The following is a 23,277-nucleotide window of genomic DNA, read 5'->3' as shown; positions in this document are numbered from 1 at the left end:
CATCCAGCCAGCCAGTCAACCAGGCATCCAGCTAGTCAGGCATCCAGCCAGCCATGCATCCAGCCAGGCATCCAGCCAGCCAGCCAGGCATCCAGCCAGCCAGCCAGCCAGCCAGCCAGCCAGCCAGCCAGCCAGCCAGCCAGCCAGGCATCCAGCCAGCCAGCCAGTCAGCCAGCCAGCCAGCCAGGCAGCCAGCCAGTCAGTCAAGCATCCAGCCAGGCATCCAGCCAACCAGCCAGTCATCCAGGCAGCCAGCCAGTCAGCCAGCCAGCCAGCCATGCATCCAGCCAGCAAGCAGCCAGCCAGCAAGACATCCAGCCAGCCAGCCAGGCATCCAGCCAGCCAGTCATCCAGCCAACCAGCCAGTCATCCAGCCAGCCAGCCAGCCAGTCATCCAGCCAGCCAGGCATCCAGTCAGCCAGGCATCCAGCTAGCCAGTCAACCAGGCATCCAGCCAGTCAGGCATCCAGCCAGCCATGCATCCAGCCAGGCATCCAGCCAGCCAATCATCCAGCCAGCCAGCCAGGCATCCAGCCAGCCAGGCATTCAGCCTGCCAGCCAGGCATCCAGCCAGCTAGCCAGGCATCCAGCCAGCCAGACATCCAGCCAGCAAGCCAGGCAGCCACCCAGCCAACCAGGCATCCAGCCAGCCAGCCTCGCATCCAGCCAGCCAGGCATCCAGCCAGCCAGGCATACAGCCAGCCAGACAGCCAGCCATGCATCCAGCCAGCCAGGCATCCATCCATCCAGCCAGCCAGACAGCCAGGCATCCAGCCAGCCAGGCATCCAGCCAGCCAGCCAAGCATGCAGCCAGGCATCCAGCCCGCCAGCCAGGCATCCAGGCAGGCATCCAGCCAGCCAGGCATCCAGCCAGCCTGCCATCCAGCCAGCCAGCCAGTCAGCCAGGCATCCATCCAGCCAGCCAGCCAGGCATCCAGGCAGCCAGCCAGCCAAGCAGGCATCCAGCCAGCCAACCAGGCATCCAGCCATCCAACCAGGCATCCAGCCAGGCGTCCAGCCAGCCAGGCATCCAGCCAGCCAGCCAGACATCAAGCCAGTCAGCCAGGCATCCAGCTAGACATCCAGAAAGCCGGGCATCCAGCCAACCAGCCAGGCATCCAGCCAACCAGCCAGCCATCCAGGCAGCCAGCCAGCCAGCCATGCATGCATCCAGCCAGCCAGCCAGCCAGACATCCAGCCAGCCAGGCATCCAGCCAGCCAGGCAGGCATCCAGCCAGCCAGGCATCCAGCCAGCCAGTCAACCAGGCATCCAGCTAGTCAGGCTTCCAGCCAGCCATGCATCCAGCCAGGCATCCAGCCAGCCAGCCAGGCATCCAGCCAGCCAGCCAGGCATCCAGCCAGCCAGGCATCCAGCCAGCCAGCCAGCCAGTCAAGCATCCAGCCAGGCATCCAGCCCGCCAGCCAGGCATCCAGCCAGCCAGCCAGGCATCCAGGCAGGCAGCCAGCCAGGCATCCAGCCTGCCAGCCAGGCATCCAGCCAGCAAGCCAGGCATCCAGCCAGCCAGGCATCCAGCCTGCCAGCCAGGCATCCAGCCAGCTAGCCAGGCATCCAGCCAGCTAGCCAGGCATCCAGCCAGCTAGCCAGGCATCCAGCCAGCTAGCCAGGCATCCAGCCAGCCAGCTAGCCAGCCAGGCAGCCAGCCAGCCAACCAGGCATCCAGCCAGGCATCCAGCCAGCCAGCCAGACATCCAGCCAGCCAGACATCCAGCCAGCCAGCCAGGCATCCAGCCAGCCAGACATCCAGCCAGCCAGGCATCCAGCCAACCAGCCAGGCATCCAGCCAACCAGCCAGCCATCCAGGCATACAGCCAGCCAGCCAGCCATGCATCCAGCCAGCCAGCGAGCCAGGCATCCAGCCAGCCAGGCATCCAGCCAGTCAGCCTGCCAGACATCCAGCCAGCGAGCCTGCCAGGCATCCAGCCAGCTATGCATCCAGCCAGCCAGGCATCCAGCCAGCTAGGCATCCAGCCAGCCAGGCATCCAGCCAGATAGCCAGCCAATCATCCAGCCAGCCAGGCATCCAGCCAGCCAGCCAGCAAGCCAGGCATCCAGCCAGCCAGCCAGCCAGGCATCCAGCCAGCCATCCAGCCAGCCAGGCATCCAGACAGCCAGTCAGCCAGGCATCCAGCCAGTCAGGCATCCAGCCAGCGAGGCATCCAGCCCGCCAGCCAGCCAGGCATCCAGCCCGCCAGCCAGCCAGGCATCCAGCCAGCCAGCCAGCCAGCCAGGCATCCAGCCAGCCAGCCAGGCATCCAGCCAGCCAGCCATGCATCCAGCCATGCATCCAGCCAGCCAGGCATCCAGCGAGTCAGCCACCTAGGCATCCAGCGAGTCAGCCACCTAGGCATCCAGCCAGCCAGGCATCCAGCCAGCCAGCCAGGCATCCAGCAAGCCAGGCAGCCAGGCAGCCAGGCATCCAGTCAGCCAGCCAGCCAGCCAGCCAGCCAGGCATCCAGCCAGCCAGCCATGCATCCAGCCAGCCAGGCATCCAGCGAGTCAGCCACATAGGCATCCAGCCAGCCAGGCATCCAGCCAGCCAACCAGGCATCCAGCCAGCCAGCCAGGCATCCAGCCAGCCAGCCAGGCATCCAGCCAGGCATCCAGCCAGCCAGCCAGGCATCCAGCCAGCCAGCCAGGCATCTAGCCAGCCAGGCGTCCAGCCAGCCAGCCAGGTATCCAGCCAGGCATCCAGCCAACTAGCCATGCATCCAGCCAACCAGCCATGCATCCAGCCAGCCAGGCATGCATCCAGCCAGCCATCCAGCCAGGCATCAAGCCAGCCAGGCATCCAGCCAGCCAGGCATCCAGCCAGCCAGTCAGCCAGCCAGCCAGGCATCCAGTCAGCCAGGCATCCAGTCAACCAGGCATACAGCCAGCCATGCATCCAGCCAGCCAGCCAGCCATCCAGCCAGCCAGCCAGCAAGCCAGGCATCCAGCCAGCCAGACAGCCAGGCATCCAGCCAGCCAGGCATCCAGCCAGCCATCCAGGCATCCAGACAGCCAGGCATCCAGGCAGCCAGCCAGCCAGGCATCCAGCCCGCCAGCCAGCCAGGCATCCAGCCAGCCACCCAGGCATCCAGCCAGCCACCCAGCCACCCTGGCAGCCAGCCAGCCAGCCATGCATCCAGCCAGCCAGGCATCCAGCGAGTCAGCCACCTAGGCATCCAGCTAGCCAGGCATCCAGCCAGCCAGCCAGGCATCCAGCCAGCCAGCCAGGTATACAGCCAGCCAGCAGAGGCATCCAGCCAGCCATGCATCCAGCCAGCCATCCAGGAAGGCATCCAGCCAGCCAGCCAGTCAGGCATCCAGCCAGCCAGCCAGGCATCCAGCCCGCCAGCCAGCCAGGCATCCAGCCAGCCAGCGAGGCATCCAGCCAGCCACCCAGCCAGCCAGCCAGCCAGCCAGCTAGCCAGGCATCCAGCGAGTCAGCCACCTAGGCATCCAGCAAGCCAGGCATCCAGCCAGCCAGCCAGACATCCAGCCAGCCAGCCAGGCATCCAGCCAGCCAGCCGGCCAGGCATCCAACCAGGCATCCAGCCAGCTAGTCAGCCAGGCATCCAGCCAGCCAGGCATCCAGCCAGCCAGCCAGGCATCCAGCCAGCCAGCCATCCAGCCAGCCAGCCATCCAGCCATGCATCTAGCCAGCCAGCCAGCCAGGCATCCAGCGAGCCAGGCATCCAGCCAGCCAGTCAGTCAGTCAGCCAGCCAGCCAGCCAGCCAGCCAGCCAGCCAGCCAGGCATCTAGCCAGCTAGGCACCAGCCAGCCGGCAAGGCATCCAACCAGGCATCCAGCTAGCCAGTCAGCCAGCCAGCCAGCCAGCCAGGCATCCAGCCAGCCAGCAAGCCAGGCATCCAGCCAGCCAGGCATCCAGCCAGCCAGGCATCCAACCAGCCAGCCAGGCATCCAGACAGCCAGGCATCCAGCCAGCCAGCCAGGCATCCAGCCAGCCAGCCAGTCATGCATCCAGCCAGCCAGCCAGCCAGCCAGGCATCCAGCCAGCCAGGCATCCAGCGAGTGAGCCACCTAGGCATCCACCCAGCCAGGCATCCAGCCAACCAGGCATCCAGCCAGCCAGCCAGGCATCCAGCCAGTCAGGTATCCATCCATCCAGGCATCCAGCCAGCCAGCCAGCCATGCATCCAGCCAGCCATCCAGCCCGTCAGGCATCCAGCCAGCCAGTCATCCAGGCAGCCAGCCAGCCAGTCATCCAGGCAGCCAGCCAGCCAGGCATCCAGCCCGCCAGGCATCCGGCCAGCCAGCCAGGCATCCAGCCAGCCGCCCAGGCATCCAGCCAGCCAGCCAGGCAGCCAGCCAGGCATCCAGCCAGCCATGCATCCAGCCAGCCAGGCATCCAGCGAGTCAGCCACCTAGGCATCCAGCCAGCCAGGCATCCAGCCAGCCAACCAGTCATCCAGCCAGCCAGGCATCCAGTCAGCCAGTCATCCAGCCAGCCAGCCAGCCAGCCATGCATCCAGCCAGCCAATCAGCCAGGCATCGAGCCAGCCATCCAGCCAGGCATCAAGCCAGCCAGGTATCCAGCCAGCAAGGCTTCCAGCCAGCCAGGCATTCAGCCAGACAGGCATTCAGCCAGCCAGGCATCCAGCCAGCCAGGCATCCAGCCAGGCATCCAGCCAGCCAGCCAGGCATCCAGCCTGCCAGCCAGGCATCCAGCCTGCCAGCCAGGCATCCAGCCTGCCAGCCAGGCATCCAGCCAGGCATCCAGCGAGCCAGCCAGCCAGGCATCCAGCCAGGCATCCAGCCAGGCATCCAGCCAGCCAGCCAGGCATCCAGCCTGCCAGCCAGGCATCCAGCCTGCCAGCAAGGCATCCAGCCTGCCAGCCAGGCATCCAGCCAGGCATCCAGCGAGCCAGCCAGCCAGGCATCCAGCCAGCCAGGCATCTAGCCAGCTAGGCACCAGCCAGCCAGCCAGGTATCCAGCCAGCCGGTAAGGCATCCAACCAGGCATCCAGCCAGCCAGTCAGCCAGCCAGCCAGGCATCCAGCCTGCCAGCAAGCCAGGCATCCAGCCAGCCAGGCATCCAACCAGCCAGCCATCCAACCAGCCAGCCAGGCATCCAGTCAGCCAGCCAGCCACCGAGGCATCCAGCCAGCCAGCCAGGCATCCAGCCAGCCAGCCAGTCATGCATCCAGCCAGCCAGCCAGGCATCCAGCGAGTGAGCCACTTAGGCATCCATCCAGCCAACCAGGCATCCAGCCAGCCAGGCATCCAGCCAGTCAGGTATCCATCCATCCAGCCAGCCAGGCATCCAGCCAGCCCGCCAGCCATGCATCCAGCCAGCCATCCAGCCCGTCAGGCATCCAGCCAGCCAGGCATCCAGCCCGCCAGGCATCCAGCCCGCCAGCCAGCCAGGCATCCAGCCAGCCACCCAGGCATCCAGCCAGCCAGCCAGGCAGCCAGCCAGGCATCCAGCCAGCCACCCAGGCATCCAGCCAGGCAGCCAGCCAGGCATCCAGCCAGCCATGCATCCAGCCAGCCAGGCATCCAGCGAGTCAGCCACCTAGGCATCCAGCCAGCCAGGCATCCAGCCAGCCAGGCATCCAGCCAGCCAACCAGTCATCCAGCCAGCCAGGCATCCAGTCAGCCAGTCATCCAGCCACCCAGCCAGCCAGCCATGCATCCAGCCAGCCAACCAGCCAGGCATCGAGCCAGCCATCCAGCCAGCCATCCAGCCAGGCATCAAGCCAGCCAGGTATCCAGCCAGCAAGGCTTCCAGCCAGCCAGGCATCCAGCCTGCCAGCCAGGCATCCAGCCTGCCAGCCAGGCATCCAGCCTGCCAGCCAGGCATCCAGCCAGCTATCCAGCCAGGCATCCAGCCAGGCATCCAGCCAGCTATCCAGCCAGGCATCCAGCCAGCCATCCAGCCAGGCATCCAGCCAGCCATCCAGCCAGGTATCCAGTCAGCCATCCAGCCAGGTATCCAGTCAGCCATCCAGCCAGGTATCCAGTCAGCCATCCAGCCAGGTATCCAGTCAGCCATCCAGCCAGGTATCCAGCCAGCCAGCCAGCCATTAATTAATTAATTAATTGTGACTGTGAAAAGTGTGCAAAGTGGAATGAGTTGCAAATTTTGTTGAAAAGTAGCACCCTGACGAAGCTGAAACAAGACATGTCTGCAACATGTTCAGTGACAAAACCTTGTCCCACTTCAAGGACACAGCACTCTTGACAGTTATTTTGTGCAACAGGGGTCTAGTGACTCTCAGGCTGGTCCTAGTGGCCTTAAAAGACAAAGAAAGGAAGAAACCCTAGATAAGGACTTGTTACCTAAAGTCTTTGTGGAAGGGGATTCCCCTTGCAAGCAATAAGTCCTCCCTCTCTCCTCCCCCTATCTTCCACATGCCAGCAAGTCTCTTCAATAAAGGTAAGTAAATTTATTTATTTATTTAATGTCTTTGCAAACAGTACATTGAGATTGTGTATATACAATAGTGGGATGTCTCACGAAATCGTAATGACACGATTGCAATGCAATGCAATGCAAAGAGAGCCTCTATTATGCCTTCGCATTATGGGCCAACTTAACATTATTGGCTTACATTCTACTTATACTAAGAAATAGTATATCATAGTTGTACAGTAGAATATTAATTATAAATGAATCAAAATTTGTATAATACAAAGATATACGTATTTATATTCTAAAATGCTTTTGTGAAAAACAATGATTCAATTATATTCCTGTCAACAATGGATAAAAGGTTCAATGTGATTGTTTCAGTTATGATGTGGGAGAACATAGGTGAGTAAGTGTGTACTGAGTATTTAGCATTTAGTCTAGGGTGATTAAGTGGCTTTTGAGAAGAGTCTTAAATTGATTTTCAGACTGGGTTACTTTAATATCTTCTGGTAATGAATTCCATATTTTGGGACCCTTTACGTGCATAGAGTTTTTACACAGTGTGATATGGACACGAGGTATATCAAAAAGAGATCTGTGTCTTGTGTTGTGGTCACGTGTCCTGTTTAGGTTGGTGAGGAAAAGTTTGAGTGAAGGGTTTATATTTGCGTGTATTGTTCTGTGTATGTAGTAGGCACATGAATAAGTATGTCAATGGTCCAAGTAGGACCGAAACGTCGTCGTAAGCTTCTCTCTTTTATGTGCAGGTTATTTGTGTATATGGATGTTCTTAATGGTAAGCAGATTCAGACTTTTGAAAATTGGTGGAGTATGCTGGCGGGAGTGGGAATTTGTTATCATTCTTACTGCTGCCTTTTGCTGGGTTATTAGGGGTTTTAGGTGATTGGATGTTGTTGATCCCCATGCACAAATTTCATATGTAAGATAAAGCTATATGAGTGAATGGTACAGTGCAAGGAGAGCTGATTGTGGAATGTAGTACCTTATCTTTGATTGTATGCCTACAGTATTGGAGATTTTCGTGGTGATTTGTTGTATGTGTGTCCGGAACTTAAGGCTACTGTCAAGGTGGATACCTAGGAATTTTCCCTCTGTGAGTCTTGTGACTGATGATCCATTTAGCGTAATGTTAATTGGATCATTTGCAGCTTTGTTTCCAAACTGAATGAAATAGGTTTTATAAGTGTTCAAGGTAAGTTTGTTAGTCATCATCCAGGCAGATATTTTCTGTAATTCAGCATTGACTGTGCTTGCTAGTATGACTGCGTTTGGGTGGGAAAATACATATGTAGTGTCATCTGCAAATAATATGGGTTTGAGTAGCTGTGATGCATTCGTTAGATCATTAATGTAGATAAGAAAGAGGAGTGGTCCAAGGATGCTTCCTTGTGGGACTCCTACTGTGATTGGTTGGGTGGAGGAGTTTGCATCATTTGCATACACATATTGAGTTCTGTTACTAAGGTATGACTTTAGGTAGTTGAGGGAGTGGCCTCTGATACCATAGTGCATTAATTTGGAGTACAGTAGTTCATGGTCGACTGTATCGAAAGCTTTACGTAAATCAATGAAAATGCCCAGCGGGACTTATTTCTTTTCGAGTGTGGTATATATTAGTTCTAGCATGTGTATGATAGCGTTATTTGTGCTTTTATTATTTCTGAATCCAAACTGACAAGGGTTTAATATGTTCTGTGAAGCGAGGTAGGAATAGATCCGTCTATGAATTAATTTTTCAAAGATTTTAGAGAGCAGTGGTAAGTTAGATATTGGTCTATAGTTATTCAAGTCAGCTTGGTCACCTCCTTTATGGATCGGAGTGACCCTTGCTATTTTGAGGATTGTTATTTTTAATGTTTATTTAAACTGTAATTTATGTATTGTATAATATATATGTATTTATCTGTGTTGTGTGTATGTAAAACTATAGTTATTCTTTAAAAAATGTATTTTTTGTGAATATTTTTGTGGGTCTGGAACTAATTAATTTTATTTACATTATTTCTTATGGGAAATAATGCTTCGCCTTATGGCCGTTTCCTGGAATGGATTGCGGCCGAAACCCGGGGATTCACTGTATAGGAGAGGTCTGGTGGACTAAGGAAAAGTTGCTTAGTAGCTCAAATGCCTACAGTATTTGTTTTGAATTCTATTGGTGATATGGAATTTATTGAATTTTGTGTATAATTGGACAAATTACCAACTTCTGTTCACTTTAAAGAGTACATACAGATAGTCTAGTGACCATTTTCTTTTGATCAATTGATAAAGCTGCATACCAGCAAAATAGCTAGGAATTAAATCAAATTGAGTAGTAGAATTGGCTTAATATGGAACTCAAATGGGCAGAATTGCAAATACATAAATTGTGCACAGACCACCACATTTGCACCAGTGTAATTTTGTAAGTTTATTATTCAGAGAGAGAGAAAGAATGAGAGAATGTGTGAGAGAGAGAGTGAATGAATGAATATTATCCCTATTTTCCTCACATTTTAACTGATGATGTAGAGGACAGGGGGTAGTTGGCAGCCTGGAATCTGGTCATTGTTCGAGTGGTAAGTGGTTGTTGAGCTGGGGTGGGTGTGTCCAGAATTTTATTTGGTCGTTATTTGAAATTACTTTTCACGAATATCCCACACACAGGAGAGAGAAGCTAATGACAAGGTTTTGATCCGACTTGTAAATTGTCCAAGTCCTGACAGAAACATCATAAGCTTCCTCCTACATGTGGGATATTTGTGTATTGTTCCAGTCATGGTATTGTGCCTTTTTCTTCTTGAAATTACATTATGAGAATGTTTTTTCAACAGGGGTCAACAGCACTTTGAATAGTATTTGCATTTATTACTCTTGTGCTTTTTGGTTATAAATTTACTAATATCCACAGGTGAAAGTGTTGATGACTGTGGTGGTGGCTATAGTGAGAGTGTAGCAGAGATGTGTGATGAACTCATGAATGGATCACTACCACTGCTTATTCCAACACCCAATGGTAGAGATGAAGCTGGAACCTCACGTGATTGTTTCTTACTAAACCCACAAGTCAGTTCATCTCATCACATGAATATGTTTACATACCTGGGTATGTATCATCTATCAGTACAATGTATCTGCTGTCTGTGCCTTCTTTTCTTAACCCTTTCGAGGTTGGTCCTGTTGGTCTACGGCTTTGAAGCCAGGGCCGATCCCATAGTTCTACACCATGAGCTCAGCTCTCTCAGATAACCTGTGAGCAGTAAATTTGGGCCTAGATATGAGAGACTGGGTCTGTGCAGTAAGTGTGCACCATATAAAAAAAATCCTGCAGCACACAGTGCATAAAAGGAAAAAACTGCAACAGTGTTTGTAGTTTAAAACTGACTTTGCAGTGTATTTTCATGTGGTTTTATGTTTATATTCTAGGTTTCTTAGTCTTATTTGACAGAATGGAAAACATATTATAGAAAAAGAGATGATTTTGACTGGTTTCAGGACTGAAAGCTTGAAATTGAGCTCATAGTAGCAGAAATGTTCAGTTTTTGCTGATATTCCAGAGTACACAAATCACATCACTCATCCAATACCTGTTCAACTGATCAATCTAATACGTGTTCACAAATGCACAGATATTGTTTATACAATTATTACAATAGTGTAGTAGTCTGCATAACGATAAATCTTCTGTTGTTTTTTTTTTTTTTTTTTTTTTTTTGTGTGTGTGTGTGAATAAAAATTCAAATGGAAAACAAGCGTAATAGTATAGGAGAGACCTGAGGATGTGACTAATAAACGGAGGAAATGTTGTTTTAACCCTCTAGGGGTTCAAGCCGTAGTTCTATGTCATGCGCTCAACTCACCCAGATAAGCTGTGAGCAGTAAATTTTGACCTAGATATGAGAGAATGTGGTAAGTGTGCGCCATAGAAAACAAATTCTGCAGCACACAATGCATGATGAGAAAAAATGCGACCGTGTTTTTGGATTAAAGCACCGACCTTGCAGCATATTTTCATGTGGTTTTTACAGTTGTATTTACAGTTTCTTGGTCTTGTTTGATAGCATGGAAGATATATTATAGAAATAGAGATGATCCTGACTGGTTTTAGTAATAAAGTTGAGCTCAAAGTAGTGGAAATGTTCGATTTTTGCCGATGTTGAAGAGAAACAAATGACATTATGTGTCCATTACTCATCAACTGGTGGGTCTAACATACGTTCATGAATGCGCTGATATTATTTATACAATTATTATAATATTGCTTAAATCTTCTACTTTTTTGGTGTGAATAAAAATTCTTTATGTAAAAAATCTAAATGGAATTCATCTGTAAAGCCTGGAAACATAACTAATAAACAGAGGAAATGTTACTTTAGTGCCAGGAATGCCTGCATTGTTTATTCCGGACCCTATTTTGAAATTGGAATATTTTGAACTTTGTATGCAATTGGCCAAATTAGGAATTTCTGATCACTTTATTGGGTAGTTGAAATAGTTAATTGGGCAGTTTCTTGTGCCCATTCGATAAAATAGAAGTAATACTAGCGAAATACGTAGCTAAGAATTTGGTCGACTGGAATAATGTAATTGGCCTAAAATAGGAGTCAAAGTGGGCAAAACCACCGATGCAGTAAAATTCGCAGTAGTGTAATTTCATCAGTTTTCCATCAAATTTCGTACTTTTTCTTTTATTACCTTCAGAAAAAGATTCTCTACCATTTCATAAGAAAAAATAACAAAAAATATTTTTGAAAATTCTTGGGCCCTCGAAGGGCTAATGCCAGGAATGTCTACATTGTTTATTCTGGTCCCTATTTTGAAATTGGCAATTTTTTAATTTTGTGAAATTGACCAAATTACCAAATTCTGATCACTTTCTTGGGTAGTTCAAATAAGTAAATGGGTGGTTTCTTATACTCAGTCAGTAGAACTGAAGGAATACTAGTGAAACGGCTATGAATTTGGTCGACTGGAAGAATGGAATCAACCAAAAATAGGGCTTGAAGTGGGTGAAATTACTGATGAATAAATATCGCCAAGACTGTTAACTTTGCAAGAGTGTAATTCCATAAGTTTTCCATCACTTTTAATTCCCTTCTTTTACATACCCATCCAAATTTATGCACCAACCTTTGCAGCTTCTCTCCAGACTCTCCCCAAATCATGATTTCATTCGCGGAAAGCAACTGTGACAACTCCCACTTTGTATTAGATTCTTTATCTTTCAGTACCACATCTCTCCTCAACACCCTGGCATTCACTTCATTCACAACCCCATTTATAAATATATTAAACAACCATCCTATCATATGTCAACCCATAAATGCAACAAAAACTTCCTTACCTTCATCAACATATTGGTCGCTTTATTCCTTAATGTAAACACTTGGTCTGCACATCCCCTACTCTTCCTAAAACTTTGTTCATCTGCAGTCCTTCTCTCTGTCTCACCCTTAATTGTTTTTACCTCATTTTATAAATTTAGAGATGAGTATCTAATTTCCTAGGTAGTAGGTTGGTAAACAGCAGCCGCCCAGGAAAGCACTACCGTCCTGCCAAGTGAGTGTAAAACGGAAGACTGTAATCGTTTTACATGATGGTAGGATTGCTGGTGGCCTTTTTTCTGTCTCATGAACATGCAAGATTTCAGGTACATCTTACTACTTCTACTTACACTTAGGTCACACTACACATACATGTACAAGCATATATATGCACACCCCTCTGGGTTTTCTTCTATTTTCTTTCTAGTTCTTATTCTTGTTTATTTCCTCTTATCTCCATGGGGAAGTGGAACAGAATTCTTCCTCCATAAGCCATGCGCGTTATAAAGAGGCGACTAAAATGCCGGGAGCAAGGGGCTAGTAATCCCTTCTCCTGTATAGATTACTAAATTTAAAAAGAGAAACTTTTGTTTTTCTTTTTGGGCCACCCTGCCTTGGTGGGATACGGCCAGTTTGTTGAAAGAAAGAGTATCTAATTTAAAGGCAAAATTTCTTTGATACAAAATAACTAAAATATTGTTATTCCCCTCAACAATTGTCACCCTCTTATGCACTGCAGGTTGTGTATGCTCTTGCATGTCTTCTGTAAACTTTAGGAATTTTGTATGGGAAAAAAAATTATAATTTAAAATGTAGTATTGAAGTAAGAACCCTTGCTTCACACCTCTTGGTCTTCCATTAACTTTGCTGGGCATACTAAGCAGTTGTCTGGCAAATTTTCTTATAAGATTATGCCAGGAGGTGAGATATTTGCTTGATGTTGAAGATACTGATGGTGGTTATAGCAAATTAAAGTGGGTAGTAGAAGGAAAATATTTATTGACAGACCTGTGGATGAAGACACTTCTGTACACTTCAAGATACAGTAGACAGTCATTTAACACGGTACATGCATGTAGTTACATTCCTAACAACACTGTGTTAGGTAAGACCGTGTTAGATAAACTGAAGAACTTATGGGAAAAATAGGGTTACATTCCTGGGAGCCCCAAAAAAGCCCAGCAACTTTTTTTTTAGACCTCCAGATCTTACAAAAATGAAAGTGAATATGTAATTGTAGTTCATTGTGGTGATGTATTATGTTGTTTTTACTGCTTAAGACTACAACTGCTTGGCTTCATAGCAAGAAGTATAAATAATAGAAGTCCTCAGGTTGTTCTTCAACTCTGTATATCTTTGGTTAGACCTCATTTTGATTGTGCTGCACAGTTTTAGTCACCGTATTACAGAATGGTTATAAATGCACTGGAAAACGTACAAAGGAGGATGACAAAGTTGATCCCATGTATCAGAAATCTTCCCTATGAGGATAGACTGAGGGCCCTGAATCTGCACTCTCTAGAAAGGCATAGAATTAGGGGGATATGATTGAGGTGTATAAATGGAAAACGGGAATTAATAAAGGGGATGTAAATAGCGTGCTAAGAATATCTAACATAGACAGGACTCGCAGCAATGGCTTTAAATTGGAAAAATTCAGATTCAGGAAGGATATAGGAAAGCACTGGTTTGGTAATAGAGTTGTGGATGAGTGGAACAAACTCCCGAGTACCGTCATAGACGCTAAGACATTGTGTAGTTTTAAAAATAGGTTGGATAAATACATGAGTTGGTGTGGGTGGGTGAGAGTTGGACCTGACTAGCTACTAGGTCGAACGCAGTGCTCCTCCCTTAAGTGACATGTCTGACCTCACTAGGTCAAGGCATTGGCTGAAGCCGGTGGGGAGAATTGGAGATGCCTCATGTAGACCAGTAGGCCTGTTGCAGTGTTCCTTATTTCTTATGTTTTTATGAGGGCAAATATTCTATTAGTGGGATGGATCTGTGAAGGACCTGCCTAGTATGGGCCAACAGGCCTGCTGCAGTATTCCTCCTTTCTTATGTTTTTATGTTCTTATTTCTTACTTTAAAATGTGGGTGCTGGTGTTTGTCGACGATTGTGAAGAGAGTGGAGAGTTATGCTGTGGCTCTACTGGGCTGAGGTGGATGGTGAAGGTTCTGGTACGATGGTTGTACAGGAGTGTGCATAAATTCTGTAATGGATTTCTGTTCTGTTTTACCCTGCAGTACATTATACAACTGACAGTAAGGCATCAGCTGCTCTAGACACCATTTCAGGATCCTCTTCAGTGAAAAAGTCTAAGTCATTCAGTCTGTCAAGTCAATTAAGTCATTCAGTCAGTCTAGCCAGTAAGTTTTTCAGTCAAGTCATTCAGTCAGTCAAGTCAGTAAGTTATTCAGCCAAGTCATTCAGTCAAGTTATTCAGACAGTCAGTTAAGTCATTCAGTCAAGTCAGTCAGTCAGTCAAGTCAGTAAGTCATTAAGTCAGTCAAGTCATTAAGTCAGTCAAGTCATTCAGTAAGTCAAGTCAGTAAGTTATTCAATCAAGTCAGTAAGTCATTCAGTCAAATCAGTAAGTCAGTCATTCAGTCAATCACACAAACTCTTATTTACCTCATTTTATATGCACAAAGTGATGCTTCATTACGGCCACAGGTTATCACTTGTCTAATATCTGTTTTCTTTGTTAATTCTAAGACTTAAATGCTTATGCCTTTTCTTGACACTTTCAGCAACAATGATATGCCTACTGGGTGTCATGATTGCTTGGCAGATACAAGATATGGTAATTAAAATATCAAAACACAATTCACAAACACAGCTAGCTTGTAGGAGAGAAGTGGAACTGAACACATATTCATGAATGCTGGGATGGTGGTGTTGGGAGTATTGGGTGGCAGGGGATGGCGGGAGATCTCCCCCACTGACCCACAACAAGGCAGCCGCTTGAGGTAGGGAAATTTTTTCCCCTCCCGCAAACTGAACCATGTTAAATTAATTTTACGAAGTGTTGTATAAAATTGTGTCACAATTCTTCAGTCGTACTGTAACTGAATCATGCCAAATAAACTCATGTTAAATGATGGTCTACTGTATTTATTAGAGGAAATACTTCACCATAAGTCACCTCATTCCTGATTAAGACTGAAGAAGTTGCACAGAGCAAAACCTTTTCTCTTATGCCTTGAACTGTTCATAAGTGATTTCTTTTACATCTTGTTGGTATTATCCTACCTTTTACAACATATTTAAATCACTGACGATATTAGAACTTTCAAGACCAAAATATTTTTTTTACATGATGCCTAAATATTATGATGTAAAATTTTTACATTAATATTATAAATATGGATATTGGTTCTTTTCCTATGTTGTTAAACAAATCTTGTAATCATTCTTCACTTTTTGCAACACCAGTACTGTACTAATAGTAAATAAAACATTGTTAAAACTCATATGGCCATATTTACTTTGTTTCTGGTCATTCTTCCTTTATATCTGTTGTGTTTATTGTTAATGTTTTACTTAGAATTCCTAATTTAGTAATTTTTTAAAAATTCCTGTTTTCAGGTGTGTTGATGGGGATAGCAATAAGGACAGGTAGTCCATTAAGTCTCAACTTAGCAGAACCAGTGTGGAAACAGCTTGCTGGGATGTCTTTAACCCCAGCTGATATAACAGAGGCAAGCCTTGTTTCACATACTATGTATATGATTTGAAAAATTTGTGTAGCACTAGTAGACACTTTTGCCTCATTCTGCCATGGAAGAATAATAGAGTACATTTCTCCACAGGTTCTCTTTTACCCTATTCACTGGTTGATAACCTAATTTTTTCCTCTTCTGTATGTGCTCTTTCAGTTAATGATGATTTACTTCATTTTCCTCAATTTATGTTTTGTAAGCTTATTGTAATACATTGGTTGTCACCCACCAAGGTAGGATGACATGAAAAAGAGGAAATACTTTCACCTTGCCAGAAGCATGTCAACTTCACAGCTCAAATAACTTTCCAAACTGCTGCATCCCCACTTCTACTTTAGAGTGAAGGCACTGTGCTTCTTACCTCCAGCACTTAAGTCCAGCTAACTGGTTTCCCTAAATCCCTTCATAAATGTTACCTTGATCTCACTTCAGCATCATGTCAGTTCATAATAACCACTTGCCTCCACTCGTATTTGACGTGCTCACACAAGCCTGTTGGATATCCAAGCCTCTAGCACTCATAATCTCCCTATCGCCTTCCCTCCAACCCTTCCAACCCCTACCACTCCTTCCCTCTACCCTTGATTCATATACCTTTCTAGTGATCCTGTTTTCTCCTTCCTCTCTGTCTTTCTATCCCCCATACCTAATCTCCAAACTGTGAATTCTCTCCATAATATTCACACCACACATTGCCTTCAAACATGACATCTCCACTTCCTCCACCATCCTCCTTCATGCAACAATTAAAACCCATGCTTTACACCGATATATGTGTTGGTACCATTGTACTCTAGTACATTCCCTTTTCTGCCTCCATGGATAAGGTTCTCTATCTCCGCTGATGACTTGACACACCACTCGCCTTTTTTTCCTCATCTGCTGTAAAGTCCGCTTCCAAATATTTAAATGCATTTACTTCCTCTATTCTCCCTCCAATCTGATACTCAATTAGTGTGTATGTCAAGTGGCAGGTGAAGAAGTCACGCTTGTTTGAGCTCTGTCAAAATTGTATTTCTCTGACAGTCCCAGAGGGGCCAGACATGTGCAAAACTTAAGGCACATATACTTTTATAAACCCACATAAAGGAAATACCAGTGATCACTGAAGAGAAAAAATATAGATTGTAGTGTAGAGTGCCAGGCCTCAGAATAACGGCTGTTACTTGAGGGTGTCACACAGGAAATGTGTTTAGCAGTGACTGTAGATCAGTGAGGGGAAATAAGAAAGGTTAGGGATTAGCATAAATTCAAAGAGCAGAAAAGCTAAGAAACGAAAAAGGACTATTGTTAAAACTGCAGGAAAATACAAGATATGATTATTAGTAAAAGTATAGGAGTGGTGCAGGTTGTGAACTAGGCCTCAAGGTGTTTCCACGCAGTGGTCGTGTTGTTGTATACGGAAGGATTGTGTCTCATCTCGTCATTAGTAACATTGTGAGTGATGAGGTATTGATGTTCAGTGATATAGAGATCTTAAATTGTGGATTACAACAGTCTGACAAATACCTAATACATAGTGCATAATATATGGAGTATATACATGGCACAAATACCACTAGCAAATAATTATTGCCAGAGGACAGACAAGTGTAAATACACGATCAGATGAATATTGAACTATCATATAAGTGATATAACGAGGGAAAAGGATATGAATAGGCAGTGATATAGTGAACTGAAATTGTGGATAAGAGTAATCTTAACCCTTTCAGGGTCCGTCCCGTAGATCTACGGCTTTACGTTCAGGGTCCAAACCGTAGATCTACGCCATGAGCTCAGCTCACTCTGATAAACTGTGAGTGGTACATTTGGGCCTAGATATGAGAGAATACATCTATGTGGTATGTGTGCACCACATAAAACAGATCCTGCAGCATACTGTGTATAATGAGAGAAAAAAAATGAAATCATGATTTTTCGATTAAAACAGCAACTTTGCAGTGTTTTTTCGTATGTTTTTTATGGTTGTATTTGCGATTTCTTGGTCTCATTTGATAGAATGGAAGACATATTACAGAAATAGAGATGATTTTGATTGGTTTTAGCACTGGAAATGGCTTGAAACTGAGCTCAAAGTAGCAGAAATGTTAAATTTTTGCCGATATTCAAGAGTAAACAAACGACCTCACACGTCTAATACACGTCAGCTGGTGGGTCTAATATACATTCACAAATATGGTGATGATATTTATACAATTATTACAGTATTGCATAACAGTAAATCTTCTATTTTTTGGTGTGAATAAAAATTCATTATGTGAATAAAAAATCAAAATGGAATTTATTTGTAAAGCCTCAAAACATAACTAATGAACAGAGGAAATGTTAGTTTAGTGCCAGGAATGCCTACATTGTTCATTCTGGACCCTATTTTGAAATTGGAATATTTTGAACTTTGTGTTAAATTGGCCAAATTAACAATTTCCAATCACTTTATTTTGTAGTTGAAACAGTTGACTTGGCGATTTCTTGTGCTCAGTCGATAGAATAGAAGTAATACTAGTGAAATAGCTAAGAATTTGGTTGATTGGAATAATGTAATTGGCCTAAAATGGGAGTCAAAGTCGGCAAAATCACCGATTCGTAAATATCGCTGACACATCAAAATTCGCGAGAGCATAATTTCGTCAATTTTCCACCAAATTTCGTACTTTTTGTTGTATTACCTTCACAAAAAGATTCTCTATGTTTTTATAAGAAAAAATAACAAATTTTTTTTTTTTAAATTCTTGGACACTGGTGCGTGACTCCAGATTTGGGCCTTGGACCCTGAAAGGGTTAATTAACCCCGAGTGACAGTGTACAATTTATGGTGTAATTACATGGGAACAAATTGCGCAAGCGCCACGTGCACCCCTACCCTCTTTCCACGGCCAGCCCACCACCCATCACCCCACCTCCTCACACCCCTACCCTCTTTCCACTGACCCCCACCTCCCAGCCCACACCCCATTTCACAGCCCCCCCTCCTCGAACTCCTTCCTACCCTCTTTCCACAGATCCCCACCTCCCAGGCCCCCACCTCCCAGGCCCCTCAACCTCCCAGGCCCCTCAACCTCCCAGGCCCCCCACCTCCCAGGCCCCCCACCTCCCAGGCCCCCCACCTCCCAGGCCCCCCCCTCCCAACCTCCCAGGCCCCCCACCTCCCAGGCCCCCCACCTCCCAGACCCCTCACATTTCAGCCCACCCATAACAACCCACCACCCACCACATACACCTGCCCAGGAAGTGAAAATGGCTAGAAATGCAGTCTATTGTATATGTGAAAAAAATTTTGGGAGAAATATTAGGGGCATTGTGAAATATCTGGAAAAAATTCCATATATCATGTACAAAGCTTCATGCAACCATGAGAAATGATCCAAAACAAGAAAGTCGATTCTGGATTTGCCCCAGTGAGATGGAAAGCTGGTTGGGCATGAGAGAGGTACTGACAAGTAAAAACCTAGAAAGCATAAAAAATTTCTAAGGAGCTTGCCAAATATATACAAAGAGTGAAAAACAGGGGGTAAGGAACCAGAAAAGAAGGAAAGCACAGATAAAGATGAAAACCAAGGAGTGGAAATAAGAGTGGAAAATGTCATACAGAGAAAGTCGGAAAAGAAAGAAACATGGGTACATAACATAGTGGAAAGGGAATGGGAGGAAGATAAAGCTAGAGCAGGAAAAAACGAAAAAAGGGAAGACATACGCCTAGATGAAAGAGAGCAAGAGAACTCAGATCAGGTGACAGATCTTGGGAAAGACACAAAAGTAGTATATATAGGCAGTCAAAACATATGCAGATACTATGCAAAAGGTATGTGCCTATATGGTAGAACTTGCTGGAATAAACACACCAGAAAATGTGCCAACATGTTGAGGAAGGGAAAGTCACTTCAACAGAGAGTGCAGGTACTTCCATCCAGAAATGTGTAAAGCTTTAACGCAGTTCAGAGAATGTTATGACCTCAACTGCCCAGACCACCGTATAAAAGGAATGTGGTGCTACAGAGAAAGAAAAAATGGACAGCAATCTTTTTTAGACATAAAGAGAAGAGATCGAACCAAAGACAGACACAAAAAGGGGTAATGGTACAGAGAGGGCAGATGGGCAGCAAAATGGGACATATCAAACCAGGCATCAGCCCAACAGGGCCCAATAAACAACCAAATGCAAAGTCAGTACTGGAGAAACCAGGGGTATGTACACCAGGGGTCATACCAGGTGGTACTAATGAAGCACAAAGTGAAACAAAACATCCCAAATGGTAATTCCTGCTTTATATTTGCAAATATTCAGGGTTTGAAATCAGATAAAAACAACAAAGTTAGTTATGTCAGTGGACTCTTAACAGAAGCAAATGCCATGTTTGGAGCATTTACAGAAACACATACAAGGGATGTTTTTGACGGGGAAATAAAGATAGAAAACTATAACATGTATAGACGTGATAGAATTAATAGGTCACAGGGAGGAGTAGGAATCTATGTAAATACTCTGTTGCACAGAAGTGCTGCACTCTATGAATGATATAGTAGAAATCCTAGGCATTAAAGTTGAAAATAGGAATTTGGTAATTATCCTAGTATACAAACCACCATCAGTAACTGCTGAGGAATTCACAGATCAGCTAAGGAAGATAGATAGCTATCTGGATAGGCTAGAAAATCCCACACCAAATATTTTACTCCTTGGAGATTTTAATCTCCCTCATGTAAAATGGAAGATGGTGCAACGTAATGTCATACCAGAAATTTCTCTGAGAAACATCCTGGTCCAACAGGCACGTACCAGGGAACTAATGAGGCTTTGTGAAAAGTACTCACTAACCCTTAAACTGTCCACACGTAGATCTAGCTTCATGTGCGGGGGGATTTGAACGTAGATCAATGTTTTATTTTTCATTCCTTCATATTTGGTGCGATAGGCCTGAGTCACCTAGACATGAAAGAATAGGTCTGTGCACTCAGTGTGCGCAGTATGAAAAGAAATCGGGGACCACTTAGTACCTTGTGGGAACACCAGTTCAATTGAACGCCAGCTAGAGCAGATAGCATGGCAAACACCAGTGATTCACAGATGTCATGTCATATTAACACTCACATTTTAAAAGGAGAGTAAAAAATAGGTTAGATAAATACATCAGTGGGTGTGGGTGGGTGTGAGTTGGACCTGACTAGCTTGTGCTACTGGGTCAGATGCCATGCTCCTTCCTTCAGTGGATGTGACTTGACTAGGTGGGTCATTGGTCTAAGCCAGGGGATGACATGAACCTGCCTTGCATGGACCAGTAGGCCTGCTGTAGTGTTCCTTCTTTCTTATGTTCTTACGTATTTGACTGGCTGGCTGGCCTTGGCTGTCTCTGACTGTATCTGTCTATATCTCTGTCTATCTATGTATCTGTCTATATCTCTGTCTATTATATCTCTATCTCTATCTCTGTCTCTCACATGTACTCATAAGTACAGTTCTTATACATAATGTAAATTACCTAGGATAACCCAAAAATTCCAGGCCAAGTGCTATACAGTGTTTGTAGACATAAGACATAAATAAACATGACGCAGGTAATAGCAGTCACTTGCTCAGCAATCAGGGAGCTGCCAATACACCACAAACCAACATGTTTACTAGCCACTCCCTGAGATAGATGCAAGCAGATAGAGGCAAGCAGATGGAAAGACAGACACACACAAACAGAAAGACAGATAAGCAGAACTAGACAGACAGATAAGCAGAACTAGACAGACAGATAAGCAGACCTTAACAGACTGACATACAGAGACATGTTTGTGTGCAAGAGTAAAAACACACAAAGGCAAGGTTCCTTGCAGCAGTGCACATTCATCAAATGTCACTGGCTGTCACTTGTTATCTAACCCTTGTCATAACACCATTCTTCAAGGAGTTTCGTACTCCAGCATGTCTAAAACATTGTTGGGACCTATAAATACTTTATGTATATTTCTAGACAACAGTAAATGACCAAGGCAGGTGAAAATGTTCACCTGTCAGTGTGATTGTTACTATTTGAGTACTATTTTCAATTCAATTCAGTTCAAGTTTATTCTCTATAAGGGTTACAATGTGGGGTTTACAGGTTTTGGGTATTGTGTGGTTTACATGTTATAAAATACTAATTATAGAGGGGGCCACAAGGACACCTAGCATGGCTAGGCATTTCGAGCAGACTTAGATTAATTCGTAACATTAAATCCTTACAGATTATGGTATTAAGGCTAAGTGACTACATCATAATTTGTGAGTTTAGCAATGTGAATGCTTTTATTTTGGCACAATACAAGGTGTCTATATTGGAGTATCATAGGCAAACTTATGACTAGTTAGGATTTATTATTTTAAGATTAAGATTAGTATTTCTGGGTTTATAGTCAGTGGATGAGTGAGTGTAATTGTGAACCAACAGGTGGTTATCATGTAGTTAGTTGTTGGGGTGTATCAGGGAGATAAGATGTTTTCTAACTGTAGTTTTGAAAGTGATGAATGTGTCTGCAGTTCTAGTTTTCAGGTAGGGTGTTCCAGATTTTAGGTCCTTTGAAACACATTGAATTTTTGTAAAGGTTTAGTCGAACACAGGGGATGTCATAGAGATGTTTGTGTCTGGTGTTATGCCTGTGGATCCTGTCATAACTATCAAGAAAGCATTTTAGGTCAAGGTTAATATTGGAATTTAAGGTCCTGTAGATATAGATTGCACAGTAGTAAGTGTGGATGTTCTGAACAGGGAGTAAGTTTAGATCTATGAAGAGTGGGGAGGTATGTTGCCAGGGATGGGATTTAGTGATTATTCTTACTGCGGCTTTTTGTTGGGTTATTATTGGCTTTAGGTGTGTTGCTGCAGTTGAACCCCAAGCACAAATAGCGTAGGTGAGGTATGGATATATAAGTGAATGGTATAGTGTGAGAAGGGCAGTTTGCGGTACGTAGTATCGTATCTTGGAGAGGATCCTCACCGTTTTGAATACTTATTTTGTTACGTGTTCGATATGGGTGCTGAAATTTCGGTTGTTGTCGAGGTATAGGCCAAGGAATTTGCCCTCATTATGTCTGGCAATTAGAGTGTTGTCGATCTTAATGTTAAGTTGCGCAACACCTGTTCTGCTACCAAACATAATATAGTAGGTTTTGCCAGTGTTAAGTGCCAGTGTTAAGTCGATATTTTGAGCAGCTCCTCATTAACAATTGTGTTGAGGGTGGCAAGATTAGGGTGGGAGATGACATAAGTCGTGTCGTCAGCAAAGAGAATGGGTTTCAGGTGTTGGGATATGTTTGGAAGATCACTGATGTAAATGAGGAAGAGCAGGAGTCCAAGGACACTTCCCTGCGGAACTCCAGTATCAAGTGGCCGTATTGATGAGGCTGTGTCTTTAATGGTGACATACTAATACCTATTAGAAAGGTAGGATTTAAAATATGCAAGCGCATGGCCTCTTATACCATAGTGGTCAAGTTTGTGGAGTAGGATGCCGTGGTCTACTGTGTCAAACGCTTTTCTTAGGTCAAAAAAAATTCCTAGCGGATATTCCTTATTTTCCAATGCTGTGTAAAGCAGGTCTAGCATTTTTATAATTGCATCATTAGTGCTTTTATTTTTCCTGAATCCAAATTGGCATGGGTTGAGTATGTTTTGTGATGTTATAAATGAATATAGTCTCCTGTGCACGAGTTTCTCGAAGATTTTGGATAGCCGTGATAAGTTTGATACTGTTTTCAGTACATAATGTTAATGTCAGAACAAAGATTGGCTATGAAATCACAAGAACTATTATAAATTGTAATTAGCAGAACAAAAATTATATAAATTAAAATAAAAATGAGAAAAAAGGTAAATCAGCAACA

The 23,277-nt window shown here is 45.6% G+C and overlaps 1 protein-coding gene across 1 annotated transcript in view; it reads left to right on the top strand.

The window, feature by feature from the left end:
• Positions 1-23,277, top strand: part of LOC128692697 (E3 ubiquitin-protein ligase HERC2) — a 133,406-nt gene that overhangs the window by 39,206 nt on the left and 70,923 nt on the right. Inside the window, exons 8-9 of the mRNA XM_070081259.1 lie at positions 9,293-9,487; positions 15,298-15,410. Of these exons, the coding sequence (XP_069937360.1) occupies positions 9,293-9,487; positions 15,298-15,410 (308 nt within the window). The remainder of the gene's footprint in view (positions 1-9,292; positions 9,488-15,297; positions 15,411-23,277) is intronic.

The sequence above is a fragment of the Cherax quadricarinatus genome, chromosome 6 (assembly GCF_038502225.1).
Source record: "Cherax quadricarinatus isolate ZL_2023a chromosome 6, ASM3850222v1, whole genome shotgun sequence".
Lineage (NCBI taxonomy): Eukaryota > Metazoa > Arthropoda > Malacostraca > Decapoda > Parastacidae > Cherax > Cherax quadricarinatus.
This window is presented reverse-complemented; position numbering and strand designations above follow the sequence as displayed.